This window comes from Argiope bruennichi, chromosome 1, assembly GCF_947563725.1.
Source record: "Argiope bruennichi chromosome 1, qqArgBrue1.1, whole genome shotgun sequence".
NCBI classification, from domain to species: Eukaryota; Metazoa; Arthropoda; class Arachnida; order Araneae; family Araneidae; genus Argiope; species Argiope bruennichi.
The window spans coordinates 67,507,936-67,528,105 of NC_079151.1; the positions used below are offsets into that span (position 1 = coordinate 67,507,936).

Below are 20,170 nucleotides of genomic sequence, written 5' to 3' on the forward strand. Positions count from 1 at the left end.
TAATTACTAATTGATAATTAACAACTAATTAACTGATCATTAATATATATTATACAGGATGAGTTTGGCCTAATCCGTTAAACGAAAGAGTGTAATAAAAGAGCCCAAGTAATAAGTCCTGTCCTGTATTTTACCGTTTGAAAGTTATGGCACATAAAATGAAAATACTGCTAATTAGGGAAAAAAAAAAAAAAAAAAAAAAAAATCCTATTTTGGAATGTTTTGGCAGATCAACACGTAAAATAAGCACGTATTTTGGTAGAGCAGAAAAAAAATTTATTCAAACAATTCACCGAGATAATTGGATTCAAAGCAGAGCAAAAACAGCCAACATTTTTGCTGAAGGGAAAATCAAAATGTCGCCAAAATTTCTAACATTGAATACTGCAAAAACCCTTCTAGTCCCAAGTTGTCAATTTTACTAAAATCTTGTCCATTTCATAAGCTTTTAAACTAGGGTACATTAAACCATATTAATGCTCTAGCTTAGGAGATTGATCTTTCTTTTGGAATATAACATCGAAAGCGGCGTTCATTAAAAAGAAAAACTCGCGAGGAACCATTGTCATTCCTGATTTTATTGTTCAATGTAATACCTTAAGCTCGCTGTTTTACTTCAGTATACTAAAAAATTTTTAAAGCCAAGTAAGAAAAAGTATCATTTTTATTGTTATAAACATAATGGAAACGAAAATAGATAGATTGGCGGGCATCTTCATGTTCAAAAGTTTTCATATTGGCGGATTTCCGTACATTGAGTTTATTCACTATTCTTTCTTTTGCCAAACTTTCGACAAATTATTATGTCTATTGAAATTTGAAGTTCCAAAACATTTTTCTAGAGAAGCCATTAAGACCAAATAATAAAAACGTATATTACTAAAATTTTTAGCAAGCATTCTCTTGGTGAATTAACTTGTCACCAAAGGCAGCTAGTAGATAATAAACAATAAAATAATATAACATCTTGATGTGCATATCGATGACACTTTTATAAATATTATGGGAACCTTAAAAAAGAATTGAAATTTTATATTTCAAATCTGCATTGCTGCGAAATTTTTACTCGCGTAAATTTTTGAGACCATAATACTGGAGTTTCTTTATAATTCGAAAGAAAACTCTAAATAATTTTTGTAATCAGAAAATCAGCTCCCCCCCCCCAAAAAAAAATTAACGATTCAAATTCTTTATATTAAAAAGAAAAAGGAAATATAAACTCACGTAAATTTGAAATCCGAATGATAATGTACTATTCTTGAATATATTTTGATGATTGGTAATAACACATATTTTATTTACTTAACAGATTTTCTTCATATTTATTGAAAATTGCTATTTTCGGAAGACATGATATGGCATTCTTTAAAAAATCTTACATTATTCTACCAATGTGAATGAACACTTCAAATAATATTTCATAATAAAAAAAAATAATCCAGGGCAAAACTTTTCGTAATAAAGAAAAGTGAAAATAAACTGAAATAAAATTCTCAGACGGAGAGCGGATGGCAAACTCTGATTAAAACCGAAAAATAATAAATAACTCAAAGTAGCACGCCAACTGCTTTATTATGTCAAATAGAAGAGCAGGGTCAGTTTAAGCCTTCTTATGCAATTCAAGTCTTGAAGGACCCTTTTTCCAATGTCTTACCCTAGATATTTCTTTTGATCTTAACTATTTTGCATAAATAGTTTTATAAAGCAGATTCTGATAAATTGACTAAATATTTAATTAATTATGAGCCCATTTGATAGAATTGACTTCAATATTTATCATAAAAAATCGAGATTCAAATTTTAAGCAAAGTAGTAAAAAAAAAGTTATGAACGCAATATAAACGTTTTTTAATTACATAATAGATCGTATTTTTAAAAATATGAATTAAAATATTTTAAGTTTTTTAACCTTATAATTTAAAACTTGGGAATTAGGAATATTAGAAGAATGTTTAAGCTTTTAATCAATGCTATTAAAAGCTTAACACATTATTCTAATATTGTTTGAAAATGAATCAGTTCATGTGGATGACCTTGTAGATTCAATAAAATCGTCAAATTAAAATACTCATAAAATATCACGAAAGAATAAATCGTAATTACGTGGACTATATGTAATTGCCTACATTGCCTTTTTGATAATCCGACCCTCTGCAGGTACTAAATATCCTCGCAAAATAGGAAAACAACGTCGCACCATTTCGAATGCCATGGCAAAATTCTCCTGAAAATTCTGGATTTTCACAAATTGAGTGTTTTAAGTTAGAATAATTATGCAAACCATCGTAACCTAAGTACGAAATCGAGCGCCTATGAACGAACGAAAATATTTATTTATAAAAAAAAGATGATATTTAATATAGCGCTCTATAAGATGACTGCATAATTAAATCTGATGTACTACTTAATAAAATGCAGCATACAATTAGCTGCTTTCTTAGTGATGTAAGTAACTTCTGTTAAACGATTTTTTTTTTTTTTTTTCATTTATTGTCTGCCCATGAATGCTTTGAGAGCTGATATACACATTCATAATGATCACAATATCGATAACTAGCTAGCTGAGACTCTGGTCATATTTTTTCTTCTAACATATATAAAATCACAATTGAATACATTTTTGGGTTCAAATTAAAATGGTAAGTGTTTAATTGCAGTATAGCAAATTTCTAAGTGCCTTTGGCTGCAATTAATACCTTTGGAACCTTTGGGCTGCAGCTAAATTAACGCATTGAATAAAATTGTATTGGAATTAAAGAGCTTGTCATTCGAAAATTGCTTGATATTAATCAGCAGTTAAATCCGTTGTGCACAAACATTTTCTTTTTTAAATTCATATTTTGTTAAGTTGTTTTAAAACAAATAGCAGGCAGGCATAGCGATGATTTATTTTTAAAAAATTGTAACTTTTTTTTCATATTTTTGCTTAAAGTCAACATTTTATGTTATTATAAGAATAGAATTATTATAATATTTTAAAACTGAACTTCTGTAAGGACTGATTTTAGATACATTGGAAAAAAAATTGATATTTCGGAAATATAGATTTTTCCATAATTTTTTTAAATAGACTTTCCGATATCGTGACGATGAATCGCGATCCAATGAATCTATGCGCACAGTTAATTTTTGTTTTCGAATTTAACATTCAAACTTTTATCGTTGGCGCATTTTCAGAGTTTTCACATTTGTATGTTTTATTATTGTATTACTTTTCTAAAATCTCTTTTGATTTAATTATCTTCTAAGAAATAAACTCGGAAATATAAGTTTTGAAATAAAAACATGAAAGAAAACGATTAAATATGGTCAAAATTACATATATTTATATTATTCAGATGTAGCTATTACATTTTATACAGAATCTCTTGTGAAACGTAACGGCAAACTGCATCGCAGCACATTTCTCACTAATGAAACCAAAATTCAACAAATTGGTGGTTGATTTCTTATTATAAAATTCTGTTCAATTTATATAAAACATTTAAATTGGTATTTATATAGATTTCATGCTTTATTTTATTTTTTATGACAAAAGTTTATTTTTAATGATAGCTTTTCAATCAGATAGATTATTTTAATTCTAGTTTTTCAATTGTTTTTTATGTAATTTTTCAAATTAAACTTTTAATATTCTAATTTTCAATTTTATAATTCGCTTTTCACAATATATCCAAATGCTGATAAAATAATAGGAAATATTATTAATATTCAGAAATATAAACATAATAATGATGATGCATACGTGAGTATTTTTCTTTTATTTGTCTATTTATTCTAATTGCCTCAGAATTGAAAGCCTTATTTAAAGCTTTTAATTTATTGCAATGTTTCTTCGTAACTGCACTTGCACTGCATAATACTCAATATCTATACACATTTCGGAATGATTAATTTTAATTTCTTTATTTGAATCGTTTTATCTACAAATTGATTTCAAAATCTAATTTCATATTTAAATTGAATCTTTTAAATCAAGCATTTTAAATTAAATTAAAATTTAAAACTGCCCTCATAACGTGAAAAACTGTTATAAGAAAAAGCATAATTTGGTCTAACTTTGAAATAAATATTGATTCAAACTAGCACGTATTGTCGAAATAATTTCTGCTATCATTTTTTATATACTTTTAAAAATTGTAATCCTGTATTGAAAAAAAATCATGAAACATTAAACTTAACTATATGGTAAAAATTATATGCAAGTACCGTCTTATAATCATTGGGACTGTTCTTCTTTCGACTTTCTCAAGCGCTTCGGGATGTTGCAAATCTTGAGGGTGACGTAATCATTCACAAGCGGGATTGCGATGTATCTTCCCACTTCCGAGTGTAGTAACGTAACATACTGCGCTATGCATCGTAGTATAAATATGTAGTATTTAATAATGAAAATATCATATTATATAATTTAAATAAATATCATAAAATAAAAATCATAAATATTTAAATAAAAATATCATTCCTAAAAATAACTGGCTTCAGTTATGTAATTTTAATATTACTGAAAATTACGTGTTTAATGGTATTAATTTTTATAAACAAGTCAAGGGTATTCCAATGGGAACAGCTTTCTCAAGTGCTTTAGCTAATATTTTCCTGCATAACTATGAGAAAAAAATAATTAAATATAATTTAATAAACGGGTGGAGATATATTGATGACCTACTTTTGATTAACTTCGACAATACTAATATTATTATTAATTGCTATCCAAAAGATTTAATTCTAAAAGATACAAATAAAAATCAACTTGAGGCTACCTTTCTGGATTTAAAAATCGAAATTGCTAATGATAAAACAATAGTTGGTATATACGATAAAAGGGATGATTTCAACTTTAAAATAACAAAACTATGTAACTACCATTCAGATCTAAACTCTAAAATTTTCAAAAATCTAATTTTCTCACAAGTTAACAGGATCAAAAGGGTTTGCAATAATAAAAATTCTTATATTGAAGCATCAAACAACCTCCTTAAAAATTTAATTAAAAATGAATTTCCTAGAAATTACTGTAATGTCAATTTTTAATTAAACAAGGTATGGGTTGGGATTAATCCTTTGGCTTAAATAAAAATAGAACTTTCCTTGAATATTGGATCACTCAATAGATGGCGCTGGGAGCCTACATCTGTTTACATAATTTACCGTTAGTTTTTTAAAAAACAGGGAATCACAATCGATAGTTTAAAGTTTCCTTGACTATTGATGGTATGTACTGGCCTTTTCGTTTTTAATTTTAGTGCTATTTTTTGTTTTTATTGTTATTTTTGTTATTGTATTTTTACTTTGTTGTGGTTAATTTCTTCTAATTTGTTGTTTTGTATTTCCTTTCTGTTAAAATGGTATATCTCTTGAGCATAATTTCAGGGGATTTTCGGGTCACGAGGAATCATTATTAGACAATGTCTGTATTTCCTCCCAGAAAAAATCCCTTTCTTTGAATCTCTGCCTGAGGGTGACCCTTGAAAAAGTCTTCAGGCCGGATTCTTTTTTTATATTTTTTTTTTGGTTTAATTTTTATTTGATTTTTTGTTTTTCCTATTAACTTGATTCTAATACTTTTGTAGTATTTAATACATATCTTGAATTTCGGTTGCAAGACTACATTAGGCAAAATGCCATATATTTAAGTCATTGCATTTTCTGCATTATGACGTTCGTATATAATCATACAAATCAGATCGACAAAAGGTCATATCGTTGACAGATTTGATCCACATTTTGAAATATATCTACATTTCTAGCGATAAAACAATATTTCAATTTTCATTTATCCAGAGCTTTTCGTTTTTGAGTTTCGCTGTTTATTTGCATACGGTCAGACTTGATAGAAATCTACAAATTCGACCTTAAGATTACGTGCAAAATTTCATCTCTCTAGCTCAATATATTTTTAAGTATCACGTTCGCAGACAGATATATAACTTTTTCTTCTTTTTTACGGTTTCAGGGAGTTCTGAAAGGAATTTATCAAAATCTCGAGACAGATTTTTATAATATTGTTTTAATTATAGTAAAAGCAATTTATCCATCTCTGAGAAACAGCTTCATGACGTAAAAGAATTTTTCAGGAGTATTTCGATGTTTTCAATATGTAATTTTTGAAAAAGATAGGGAATGATTATTCTGAGTATTCGTACTGTATATTCTGACAACTATCTGTTTTATACAATGATCGTTTTCCATCTACCTGTCAAGTGGTTGTTATTGTGCTCTTTGATAAATTCTACTATTGAAAAAAAAAAAAAAAAAAAAAAAAATACACACACACATATATATGGTATTGAGATGGACAAGAATAAATTGAGAAAAAGACTTAAAAACGAGAATAATGCGCTAAATAATGGCGTATCGAAGTTTTCATTGCAATGTTATTATACTATTAATAAATTAAAATTATTTATACGCTTCATATAAATATTATTATGAAGTGAAATATTTCAAACAAATTTATGAAAAAAATAATAATGCTTAAAAATGCAATAATTCATATGAATTTAAAATTAACAAAAGCTTATAAATTTTGAAAATTGTAAAAATAAACTAATTTTGTATTTTCTTATATTTTTAAATTAATTTAAAATTTATTTTAAATAACATATTTTTTAACCGTTTTTGATTATTTTATTATAGAACTATTTTGGAGGACCAATTCAGACATATGTCCTTGTAAAATTCTTCAAAATTAAAAGTATCAATTTCGAGTTGAACTTCCTGAAAATTTGTTTGAACGAAAAATATTTTTAAATTATTCAAGAATTTCTTTACATTTCATATCACACATAAGAATACGTATTAAATTTTATAGTTCGATTTAAATGCAACAGATTTTAAATATGTAAATTCCTTTTTAATTTCATGTATTTTAAAATATTCTGTGATATTGTAAAATAGAATTAGTACTGATTTAGAAAAATAAAATAATATTTTAGACTTTAGATTAATGTTGATCAAACTCATCGAAGGTTATTCTTTTTCTTCCTCCTACTATGTTTAATAATTAAAAATAAAACCTGAAATATTTTATTTCTTAAATAGATTGCTTTCAAATATCCAGCCATTTTACTTGCGAAAGAATATTAAGTTTGTTACAGTTACAACAGAGAGCGTATTCAAGCGTGTACGCGAAATTATCTATATACAATTCTAGTCTATGAAATATGCATGCATTCTGCCATTTCTGATCGGTACTTATAAGCAAGAAAATTTTCAGAGTGCATGTACATGATATGGTTTCATTCCTACCACAGCAACTCAAGGTAATAAGTTGTGTAAATAAAGCACTCTAACCAAGTTGAGCTCAGCAATATCCTTTGATGGAAATCAATTTTTTATGGAAAAAGCATTCAAAAGACCATGTTAAGATAACTAATTAAATAATTTGAAATTTTTTAAATAAAAGTTAACATTTCATTTTATATTTTCAGTCAGAGTAATGAATGGTATATAAGACAGCCAAAAATAATCTTAAAGGTCAAGTTACTTTATAAGAGCGGGATAACAAGAAAAAAGCAATTAAAAATACATTAAAAACTTGTAGAAGCATTTTTACCAGATTTAGAAATCAAAACACAAAAATAGTTAAAAAATTTTTTAGACACTTGAATTTAAAAAAACACTGGAAGTTATTTTCAAATTATATTTGGTATTAAAAATTGACTAAATGAGATAAAAATGCAAACTGCAATCTCACTAAGTTTTTCTTTGAAGGGGGGGGGGAAGTGATTGTAAAAATAATCTTTGAAATGAGGGTGAAATTTTATTCTTCGTTTAACATTTTAATCACAAAATAAATAATTTTCTAAATAATTTTCAATAATCGGTCCCTTAAAAGGCAGGACAAAGAGAAAACTGTTTCTAGAAGTTATTAGTGAAATCAGAAAATTTTACCTTTCCCACTCCAATAATTTTTTTCATTGAGGACTAACGAATATATAATTACAATTTCAATTTGGAAAAAACTTTTTAACGAATTATTTTGCTTTTTATTATTACTATAATAATTGACAAAAAAGCTGAAAAGCATCAATTGTTACAAAAGATCAAGAAATGTACTGAAAAAAAATAAAGAAAATATATTTGTTAGTTCCAGGTTCTGAAATCTATCATGAGTAGTGATTTACCCTGCGACTTATTGTACCAATTTTGTGGGACAAATACATTGCTGTTACTCAATTCAGATTAAATAGATATTGAGAACTAAATGCAAATTTAATTCATAGTATAATTTCTTTTTTCATCTATTATTATTACAAACATTTATAATCATATATGGAATTTTCTTTAAATGGAATTTTTATTTGTTGATTGTTCTTTTCAAGGAGAATAAAACGACCATGCATGTGTCAAACTTAAATAGTAATTTGTTAAAGATTTATACAAATTATATAAAAAAATATCTTATTAATAATAAAAATTAACAGTGTATGAACAGTAAAGATGTGAGTGTATCAGTTTATCTATTGATGCTTTATAGGCAAATTCATTTGTTCTAAAAATACCAAATTTGGAACGTATATATCTTGAAAGATGAAAATATGCACCTTGGTGCAATCTTTTAGAAATTTTAATTAATTAAAAATTGAGTTCAATTTGTGTGTATGTGTTTTTAACTACTGTAACTCTGAACATTACAACACAAAAATTATCTTTGCACCTCTTGTCTTTTTAATAATACCACTAATTTTATATTCTATTTCTAAAATAAAAAAAAAAAGATAGAAATTAGAAGTACTAAAAATATTCGAGTAATACATATTTAGACACACACAGAAAACCCTGTAGCTTGTCTTTACTAGGTACTTTATTTTATATTCATCTTATACAAACAATGGTATTTTACATGTATTTAACAACTCTCTATAATCAAAACATTTGATAAACTTTTTTTTAAAAAAACTACTTTGCAGGACCTTTTGCCAATTCTTTTACAACCTCTAACACTTTTTCGGCATTTAAATTATTTACAGACACACTTGATTCTTTCCCAAATTCTGAAAAAGGAGAGAAACATTAACAGTTTCATTCACTTCAAATCTTACTAATGTTTTTTCACTTTTCAAATAGAATTTTAAATCATAAAATTCCTTTTTAAACTTGCCTTGCTAGTTACATTGAATTCTTTTAGGATAAGATTTAAATTTAATCATTTTCATGAAACGTTACTAAAAAAAAAGGCTATTAATGAATGTCAACAAGTATTATAAATTAATTAAATATGCAAAATAGCATTAAGATATGCATTGATAATAATATATCAGATATTTTCTAAACTAACACTGTACTATTTTTTACATTCAACAAATGAGAGGATTTTTCTCAATAATATTAATTGTTAAAGGAGTTATGAAGTTTTCTGTTCAACAAATACTAATATTTTTTACTTGAAATGAATTATATATATATATATAATATTCTAGTTTCTAATATTCTAGCAAATGCTATAAAAAAAAGTTTTCTCAAAATTTACATAATTTCAATATCAATGTTTCCCAAATATCTATAGAAATGAATTATAACTGGGTAACATTGAATTATAATTCAATTCCCTCTGAATTAATTTCAAATTTCTTTTTATTAAGGAATAATAATAATAGAAATAGTAAAAAAAAGAAAGTTTTTTTTGAAAAATTTAAATGAACAATCTTCTGTATTATTCACTAGTTTCTTACTTTAAAAAAAAATACTGTGTTGTTGTTAAACTATGTGACAAACTACCAAACAATTAGTTTGGCAAATATTGTCTGAAATTAAGCACCTTAAATTCTTTTATCTAGTAGCATGGTGAAGGTACAGCACCAGCCTTAAGCAGTTACCATGGCAGCCCTAGGTGCCATTCACATTTGCTAAACCAATTGATGATGACTGTGGGTGATAAATAATACTATGCTTTGGGTACCACTTATCACCACTATGTCACAGTTCTCATCTACAATTTATAAAAGAAGAATTTGCATTTATAACACAAGTTATAGTGCATATATAAATTATAAAATAATATATTAAAGACTAAAGCAGTGTTTATATTTTCATAATGTTTAAATTATTTTACAATTTGTACATAAATTATCACTAAGAATTTAAACAAATCACAGTGTAATATTTGAATAGTGAAAGTTTTCTCTCCTAATTTTTATTTGATTATTAAGAGCAATTTAGAAGATAAAAAAAAAAGTAATTCAATTTTCTGAATAATAATGTGTTATTTTTTTCTCTCCTCTTCATTTTTGAGATTAAACAATTAAGCAGATTTTATTCCATATGACAGCAGAGTATCTATTTAAAATAAAATAATTTCTGAATGAAGTTCTCAATTTTTTTTTTTAATTGATATACAAGACATTATTAATTTATTATGATGTCTATCTCCATGGTTAAGAAAAGTGAAGAACAGATATATTTATAAACTGAAATAGAAAATGTTTTTCTTACCATATCTAGCAAAAACCTTAGGTTCAACACCATTACATTCTCGAACTAAAATGGGAAATTTAGGATTGCTTTTCTTGATTGGAACATAATGTTTTTGAATAAATTCTCTATAAGGTAAAAAGAAGGAAAATATTAGCAAAGATTTTAATCTAACAAATAATCAAAATATATATTTCTTTTATTTAAAATTTCCAAATAACAGGAAAATAATTTCATACTGGTTACCGTGCTAGAAGATTACATGAAAAGTAAGATAGTGTCTTAATCATTATACATTCTTCAATCAATTTAAAATAATCTATTTTTATGTTTTACCATTATTTTGTCTTCAGTTTGAAATGCTTTTATAAGTTTACTTATTTCTTGATTGAATAAGGGTTATTTGATTTTGAATTATATTTACTAACAGCTTTTCTTCTTCTTCTTTTTATTTATTTATAGCTTCAAATGAGTTTAAAGGGAAGAGCAATAATTTAATCATCTGGAATCCTAAAACCGAAACTAAAGTAAAAAGATGTTAATTAATTTTTTTGTAACATCTCAATTTTGAAAATTCGTTTGATTGAACTATAATTCAAAAATTATGGATATGGGAATTAAAAACTATATAAATATATAGTAAACTATAAGCCATATAAATCTATAGTTTGTTTATGTCTCTAATTTGATAAATGATTTTGAAATTTTAGGAATTAAAAAAAATTATAGGGGAACATTTTTAATTTAATCAGCTTAAAAAGTACCTTGTCCCTAAACTTTCTTTCGATTTTTGACACAAATGAATTCGGATTTCTTTTAATGCAGGTCCTAGTTTTAAGGCTTTGGATGCCATGTTTTGTTTTTTCTGTTACAGTGTTGCAGCTAATATCAAACTTTTCCCTTCTCCACTATATGGAAAATAAAAATAAAAACATTAAATTAGTACTGCCAATCATTTCACTTCAAAATTTCTGCATCCTAAGCCTAATTTGAAATCTGCACTAATACTTTCACATAACTCCGTTATTAAATCACAATTAATATATAATAGATTTTAAATAATTATTTACTATTGGAATAACAATTTTTCATTCAAAAGTTTAAAATTTTTTTTAGGGTTAACAAAACTCAGATTGATTCTCTTTTATTTATTTGTTTCTAAACTCAAAAAAACCCAGCAGTTGTCATTATAAAGAATGGTTTATTAAAATTTCTTGTTCGTTAAAATTGTTAGTTCGAAATATATATCAGGTGGATAAAATGGTAAAAGAATCATTAAACAACAGATGCTTAACCAAATTCCCATAGTTTCCAATTCATAATTCCCAAAAGAAAAGGACTTTCAGTGCTATTAAAAGATATATTTTATAAAAGTACAGTGTTACTAGAATATAAGTTGTTATACATACATTAATTCTGATCAGTTAATGATTGACCATCTGTTTCCTTAATAAATTTAGTAAAGTAAGATGAAAAAAAATTTTTTTTTCAGATGCTATTTAATTTTTTTTTTTTTTTTCTGTCAAGGAAATATTAACCATTTCTTGAGGTTTCATACATGAAAGTAGAACATTTCATTTTTCAGATCTGAAAAAAGCATTCATATAAAATACAATAGTTTGAGTTTTTTTTTTTTTTTTTTTCTTTTAAACTTTTGATTTATGTATACCCTTATTCTAATACATATCCAACTTCAATAGTTTGTTCCACTTAAATAATGTAGAACTGAATTTTTAAAATTTAGATGAAATAAAAAAAATGCAACTTTAATTTATGTATGATTTCAAATGTCTTGCTTGAATTTTATTGCAATTTTTAAATGATAAAATAGATTATTTTTTAAAAACTACATTATTATAAAAAATAATGAAACAATGCTATTTCCTTCTTACAATTTTGCTGTTCATTTTAATAAGTTCACAGTTAAAATCAATGTTATTTATTCCATTTAAATTTTGCTATCCATTTGATATTTTTATTGCAAATATTTCATCAAACTCAAATCGTTGATTGCAAAATCTTTTTATTTTCAGTCGCTGTTGTCTATTCCACAGAAAGGGCAAACTTCTCTTCCAGCTACTAGAAATCTGTAAGTTTTATTTTAAACTACTGAATTCGCTTTGTATTTTTCAGTGAAAAGAACATTTTGAAAATATTTATATTCCCCCCTTTTTTTCTTGTGAGAGAATGAATCTAGCAGCCAACCAATCACAGAGAAGGAAAAACGCCATTTTTCACTTAACCCTAATTAATAATAATTTGCACATTTTGTGATTAATTAACAATTATTTCCTTTGTCAGAAATTTTAGTAATTCATTAGTAAAATATAGATGAAAAAACGTAATTTTTTGCGTTACTTCAAAAAATGCTTTCAAATTTGTAAAACTGGCATTAGCTTTTCTGAATAAGCTATCCTGCTAGTTTTTTTCAACGCGTTTTTTTAGTACAGTAATTTGATGGCTTTTATCGATATGGTGTTCAGGGTGCCATTGGTTTTGTTTATGTGTAGTGGCTGTTATTTTTGTTCATTATGTGACGAAATGAAGTGTAAACACTGTTTACAACTTGTTTTTAAAATGAACGATGCATTTTTTAAGTAAAGGCGAGCGGAAAAAAAGGTAATTAATATTAAACAAGTTTTTTGAGAATTAAGATTCTCTTGCTCCATTGTTTATTGTGTATCGCGGATTTCGCGAAAAAGATATTTGTTCTTTAATGTTTGCCCATGTGTTCCAAGACTATGGTAATTGGTTTATTTTTCGCAAAATACATTTAAAAAAGAAAATATCACGATGGAACATAATTTTTTACCTTCGGATCTTCCGACCCAAGTACCTAGCTTGGCTGCCGCTATTGCGATGAGCTCTTGTGCTTACGCATATAGCATTTTCAGTGATCATCCGATGATGGATAAACCTCCCATGCTCTCTATTCCAAGCAGTACAGCACGCACAGAAGGTGAAGTTCCGAATCAAAATTCTTATTTAACTACAGCTCCATCGAATGGAAACATCACTCGTGTCAATCAAGGATCATTGATTGGCCCATCTGACAGAGAAGACGGAAAAAAAGCGAAAATATTTCCCTGCGAGGTGTGCGGGAAAAAATTTTCACAAAAAGGTAATTTAAAAAATCATATGTTTTGCCATTCAAAAATTAAGCCATATAATTGTGAGGTTTGTGGGAAAGGTTTTACCCAGAAATCAACAATGGATTATCATCGAAGTATCCATCAAGGTTTGAAACCGTTTAGTTGTGAAATGTGTGGAAAAAGTTTTACTCAGAAAGGTAATCTTAAAACGCACCTTATATCCCACTCGGGTACTAAGCCATACTCATGTGAAATATGTGGTAGAGGCTTTGCCCAAAGGGGAAACATGAAGACCCACTTACGTACTCATTATGGTGAAAAACCATTTGAGTGTGAAGTATGTGGGAAGCGTTTCACTTTAAAGGGAAATTTAAATACTCATATTTTATCACATAAAGGTATCAAACCATTTTCTTGTGAGATTTGTGGGAAGACTTTTGCTCAGAAATTAAGTATGGAATATCATATGAATAGTCATACTGGTAATAAGCCATACAAATGTGCAGTTTGTGGTAAATGTTTCACTCAGAAAGGTAATATGAAGACTCATATGAGATCTCATAGTGGTGAGAAACATCATGCATGCCAAATTTGTGGTAAATGTTTCACTCAGAAAGGTAATATGAAAACTCATATGAAGTTACATTGCCGTCCACCAGATGTGGATAAGCCTTATCAGTGTGGAATTTGTTGTAAATCTTTTGTTACACGATCTAGTTTAGAGTGTCATATGGCTAATCATGTAAATAGAGGAATTACAGGCCCAAATAAAGCTGGTATTGCTGCTACGCATGCCCCTACAACTTTGTCTGTTAATCGTCGTGGTAGACCCCCTAATGATTTATCCCTCAAACAACTCAATGAACATTTAGCTAAACAAGCCGCCAATGATTTGTCTATGAGACAAATGAATGATGCTGGAATTTATAAGCAGGAAATAATTGAACCTGGAAATAAGCAATTAAATGAACATTCTGTTAGGCAGATGAATGATGCAATGTGTAAAACAGAAAATCCTGTTTCTCTGAGAACTATTAATGATCATTTATTAAAAGCTGGAAATTCATCTTTCAACAAACCTAATGATCCATTTGGTAAACAAGGAAATGAACTTTTAGGGAGAGCCTTAAATGATCATTTTGGTAGATCTGGAAATGAAGCATTATATCGATCCTTACATGAACATATGGGAAGACCTGGTCATGATTTTTTGAGTAGATCATTGAATGGACACTTAGGTAGATTAGGCAATGAAACTTTAAATAGGCATGTAAATGAGCATCTAGAGAGATCATTAAGTGGCCAATTAGGAAGATTAAGTAATAATTACTTAGCTGGTCCTAGCAGTGAACCAAGATTAAATACTGATCCATTATTAAGGCCAAATGAGCAAATGAGAAGACATCTTAATGAGCAAATGCTGAGACCAGGTAGTGATCATATGGGTAGGCCAAATAATGATCATTTAAACCGCTCTGAGAATGACCATATTGGAAGGCCAAATAATGAACATTTGGGTCGCCAAAATAATGATCCTATGGGCAGACCGAATAATGATCATTTAGGTAGACCTGGCACAGATCTTATGGGAAGACCCAGTAATGAGCATATGAACAGACCTGGTAGTGATCATATGGTTAGACCAAACAGTGTTGATCACCTTAGCAGAGGTGGTAATGAACATATGGGTAGACCTAACAGTGTTGATCATATGAATAGACCTAATAATGATCATATGGGAAGGCCAAATAGTGTTGACCATTTAAGTAGACCAAGTAGTGAACATATGATAAGACAAAGTAATGAGCATGCAGGCCGACAAAACAATGATCATATGGGTAGATCAAACAATGAGCATTTGGGAAGACCTAATGGTGAGCATTTATCTAGACCTGGTGGTGATCATTTATCTAGACCTGGTGGTGATCATTTAGGAAGATTAGGTAGTGAACAACAAATAGGTCGACCATCTCATTTGGATGATCATATGGGACATCCTTCTGAACATATGGTGCAGGCAAATAGTGATCATATGAGCCAGGCAAGTAATGATCATTTAGGCAGCTTAAATAATGATCACATTGTGAATGATATGAGCAGACCTACAAATGAGCTAATGGGTAGACCTACTAATGATCATTTAAGCCAATCCACTAATGATCACATTGGGAGGTCTAACAATGAACATTTGTCAAATAGGGCTGGGAATGATCATTTAGGTAGACTTAATCATGAACATATTAATAAACCTCCAAATGAAATGATGGTGAGTCCCAGTCATGATCATTTTGGAAATTCTCGAAATGAACATTTTGATAGAGTTAATAATGATCACATAGATTCTGCTGCAAATGAGCACATGACAAATGTAAATAAGGATCATTTTTCTAGGCCTGGCCCTGATCATCACAATAGGAATGAGCTGTTGAGTAGTCCTCATAGTGAGCACTTAGTAAGACCTAGTAGTGCACATATTGGAATGGCAGATAATGACCATGTTTGCAGTAATGGTAGTGATCATCTTGATCGACCTTCTCGTAATCCTTCTGTTGATCCCACTGTTAATGAAAATATGCCTGAAAGTGAAAATGACCTGTTAAGGACCCAAGAAAATGAACTTCCTGTGCAACTCACTCAGAATTAATTTGTATGGTGTTCCAACATTAAGATCAGTGCTATTTTGCTCTATGTTATCAATGCTTAGGTTTTAAATTTAGAACTCTGCTTCCATCAACAACTTGTAACATTCAGTATTTGTGCTCATGTATCTTGGATTGAATTCAGAATTAGAATTCATTGCTGAATTATGGATGCAAAGGACAGAAATCATTGCCACTACACATAGCACCAAGAGCCACGAGGACTAATAGAACTGGTAGAAAAATGCTGTTCAAAGAAAAAATCCTAACTGTTTCTGTCATTTGAATACGATTTTTTATACAGAGCTTATCTCACTAGTAAATGTTATGCAATAACTCATAAGCATCAAATATTTTATTTTCGCCTCATTTTTGAGGTATAATTACATAGTCCCATGACTGTCCATAAGTAAGAGCACATTGATTGCATTTTTTTTTAGCTTAGATGATATGCTGAGTAGGTTTCATCAGTTGTCCCAGAAGTAATGCAAATCAATCAAGTTTCCTATGCACTTTTATTGCTTCTGGTACAACTGATTGTTTCTAAGACCCACCTCATAATTGTACTGTAGTTTTGTCCCCATAAATACAAATGGCTCAATAAGGAAAATTTCTTCATCTGGCAGAAGAGAAAAGGCAATTTCTGCCCACTGTACTTTAAGGTTCCGAAGTGACTTTGTTTCTTTACAGTGTTGTATTAAAGTGTAGCAGTGAAAGTATTATTGAAGTTCTCATTCAATAATGATAGATTTCAGTATAAATAGTAAGTACGTATTATCAAATAATAATTGTTTGTATACTTCATAATGCTAAAGTAATAGTGTGACGAAACTTGCTCCTGAGCAATAATTTTCTTATGGGTGTCCATAGTATATGGAAATATTAATCAATCAATGCATTGCATCTGTTAAATGACTGTTATTAGTAAATAACAAATAATGATTTTAAAATATCATTCAGGATTTTAAAAGTATTTTTTTATATATTTCCTTTTTACTCTGCATAATTTTAACTTTAGTTTTTTTTCCCAGTTTGATAATATATTAAACTAATTTTATTAGAAGGTTTCACAGAATCCATTTTTAATTACATGACAGTGATAAGTTATATGGGAAGTATAAGTGGATAGCAACCTTTATTGCACATGAGCAAAAATAGAATTTCATTTTCATTTTTTTGGGAAAACTAGTTGATATACATGGTGTTCCTTGGAATAAGAGCTTTTTCTTTTACAATATTTTTTAACATAAAAACAACTTTTATATAAAATATTATAATATGCAAAGCCCTTTTCAAGAGATAAGTATTGAATTTAAAGAAAAAAAAGTGGTAGAATAGTTGAAAGTCTTAACATTGCCCAGCAAAAGAGTACTATAATTTTAAAAAAAAAAAAAATAATCTGTCTTAGCATTTCTAAAGAACTGATAACAAGTGAAAGAAAAATGAAATCAAAATGAAGTTGGTTTCATTGAAAAGGTAAATTTTTTTTATTCTAAGGTAATAGTTTTCTTTAGATAGTTTGCTTTGAAGTTTTGCAAAAGAGCAAAATATTGGCTGAATTCTTATCCTCTATTGTTGTTGAAATTCTGTTTCGTTTGCCTGCAAGAGCTTTACTTTCCTTGCAGTTTCTGTGGATTGACTTATAATACATGTTCAAAATTTGGTTGAATTTGATCCAGTCATTTAGGACGATATGTAAAAACATAAGTGATTTTTATTTATATTAAGATTCAAGGGAGTTTTCAATTTATGTGCAGTAGTGACTTTTAGTTTTAAAATTATCCATGTTTAAATTGCGCAGCATCAGAATTTAGGGAGTATATAAAAATAATAAGGCATTAATGGGGATTTTAATTTTAAGTGAATATGTTTTATTGATGATTGATTATGAAGCAAAATTTTGAGTGGGTTTTTGGATAATTATAATATTTTTATTCTTTGCTGATAGTTTTGATTTAAAAAAAGATTCAATTATACAAATGTGTATTACTACAAAGTTTTTATTGCACAATTACCTACTTATATTCACCAGCCATTTCACCTTTCTTTTTAATAATAAAGATAATGTTTCAGTAAAGTCAATAAAATACCAAACTTGCATTTAAAATAGTTATCATATTTTATATTCATTTTTAATTAAAATTATTTCAAACTGAATGTCCTGAACCAAATAAGCTATTACTTTAAGGATAAAAGATATAACTAAAATTTTAACCATTGATGAAACAAATAAAGTGGAACATTGATGCAAGTTGATTTCTTCATGAGTATTAATTTTAAAGTATTTCTCCTTGATGAAAGCTTATTTTTAATGAGATCTAGTAACTTTTTAAAGTTAATTGAATTAAACATCTATAGCAGTTGCCAAGATTAAATCTGAAACAATATCTACGATTCCTTGATGACATTTTTTGATTAAACCCGAATTCAAGGCCCTCTTCATGAACGTTACATAATGACTTTCTCTGCATCATTAAAATCACACACTCATACCTTTTCTTCACTGTTAATGTTGAAAACACCAATTCTGCCTATGGGAAACTAAATAACGGATAGTTTAAATTATATAAACATCCTGCTTTCAAACAACCGTAGGACTATTTTGGGACAGACCTCTTAATTTGAATTGTGATTAAATAACATAGATGACTCCTGAGTTTACATGTACCTCTCCAAACTTCTAGTTCCAAACTTGTGGTTTTATCCATTTAGTGAAATGTATGGATTAAAATATATAGGAAGATTTAAAATAGTTATATTATTAAAAAAATTATTTAAAAAACTTTTCATGAATTATTTTATTAATAAATATTCTAGAAACCTATCTATAATTAACTAGCTGAACATAATATAATAAAATATATTAAAACAGTATGTTTAAGAGGGCTAGATAGTAAATGCATTGCTAAAACTGGTTAGGGATGAAGAATGCAACTTAAGCATTGATAGCTGTTTTCCTTTGTCTTTTTCAATTTTCTTTCAAGGATTCATCATAGTGTGGACTTTCACAAATTGCTGAATTTTTGTTTTCGTTGAGCTACTGAAGAAATTGTAAACTATTCTGGAAATATTGCTGCCATTTATTATCGTTCTCTTCTTTTGGTACATAGCCCTCTTTAGATGAAATGCTTAATTTTTTGTTTTTGCAACTACGATAGAAGTATGAGCAGTTTAATATTAATTGAAAGTTTAGAGCTTCTTCTTATTAATAAGTATATTGTTATATTGAGTTATATTGATTTTTCAGGTATTTAAAATGAGGAATGAAAGTTAAATACTTATCCAGGACTACATCTTGATTCGTAATTTATTTCTTCATGTAATGAAAGTGTTACTTATTCATAAATTTTGGGAATATTAAATTTTTTTTAATATAATAATTTTTTTTTTCATACATGGGGTGTTATTTTCCATATATTTAACTGGTCTTTCAACTTGGGAATGTAGGTTTGTATTGATGTAAGGGTTGATGTATTGTTTTGGTATCACCCTACAGCATCAATAAGTTCCTTTCATATTTATCACAATATCATCCAGTAACGAATAATATTTTGTCTTGCATGCTGTAAGATTAATTGTATTTATTTGCAATATTTTTAATTCACAATTTTTTAATGATAATGATATTTACTAAATTTATTTAATTCCATTTAACTATTATAATTTTAAAATTGAGTCTTTTATCTAAAATGAAGTTAGAAGAGTTACTTAAAAACATGAATGAACATAAATTCTTTATTTTTAATATTGTATAGCTAGAATATCCCGGTGTCTCATATGTAATTTTATTTCTTTGATACATAATTTTATCCTTTTTATGTATATATTAGTGAGGTATTTATAGAAGATAAAATTGGTGGAGGTGAAATTCTACAGTTATTACTGTAAATATTGAAGTAGAATATATGATTCTACAGTTCTTACTGTAAATATTTATATAGAATATATAAATTTATAGAAAATTTTTATAAAAGCATAATGATGTTATTTTTATTTAATTTAATCTGTTTATCATTTGTAAAT

At 27.6% G+C, this 20,170-nt stretch overlaps 2 protein-coding genes across 2 annotated transcripts; one reads left to right on the forward strand and one right to left on the reverse strand.

Moving 5' to 3' along the window:
* Positions 1-8,791: 8,791 nt before the first annotated feature.
* On the reverse strand, positions 8,792-11,380 carry LOC129970239 (NADH dehydrogenase [ubiquinone] 1 alpha subcomplex subunit 2-like). The gene is made up of 3 exons (XM_056084443.1): positions 11,181-11,380; positions 10,438-10,544; positions 8,792-8,999 (listed from the first exon to the last, which is right to left on the reverse strand). Exons 1-3 carry the CDS (start codon positions 11,267-11,269, stop codon positions 8,905-8,907), a joined length of 291 nt encoding a protein of 96 aa, XP_055940418.1. The 5' UTR covers positions 11,270-11,380; the 3' UTR covers positions 8,792-8,904.
* Positions 11,381-12,875: 1,495 nt separating this feature from the next.
* Positions 12,876-19,718, forward strand: LOC129976613 (zinc finger X-linked protein ZXDB-like). Its single transcript, XM_056090264.1, has one exon. It carries the CDS (start codon positions 13,210-13,212, stop codon positions 16,150-16,152), a length of 2,943 nt encoding a protein of 980 aa, XP_055946239.1. The 5' UTR covers positions 12,876-13,209; the 3' UTR covers positions 16,153-19,718.
* The last annotated feature ends 452 nt before the right edge of the window (positions 19,719-20,170 follow it).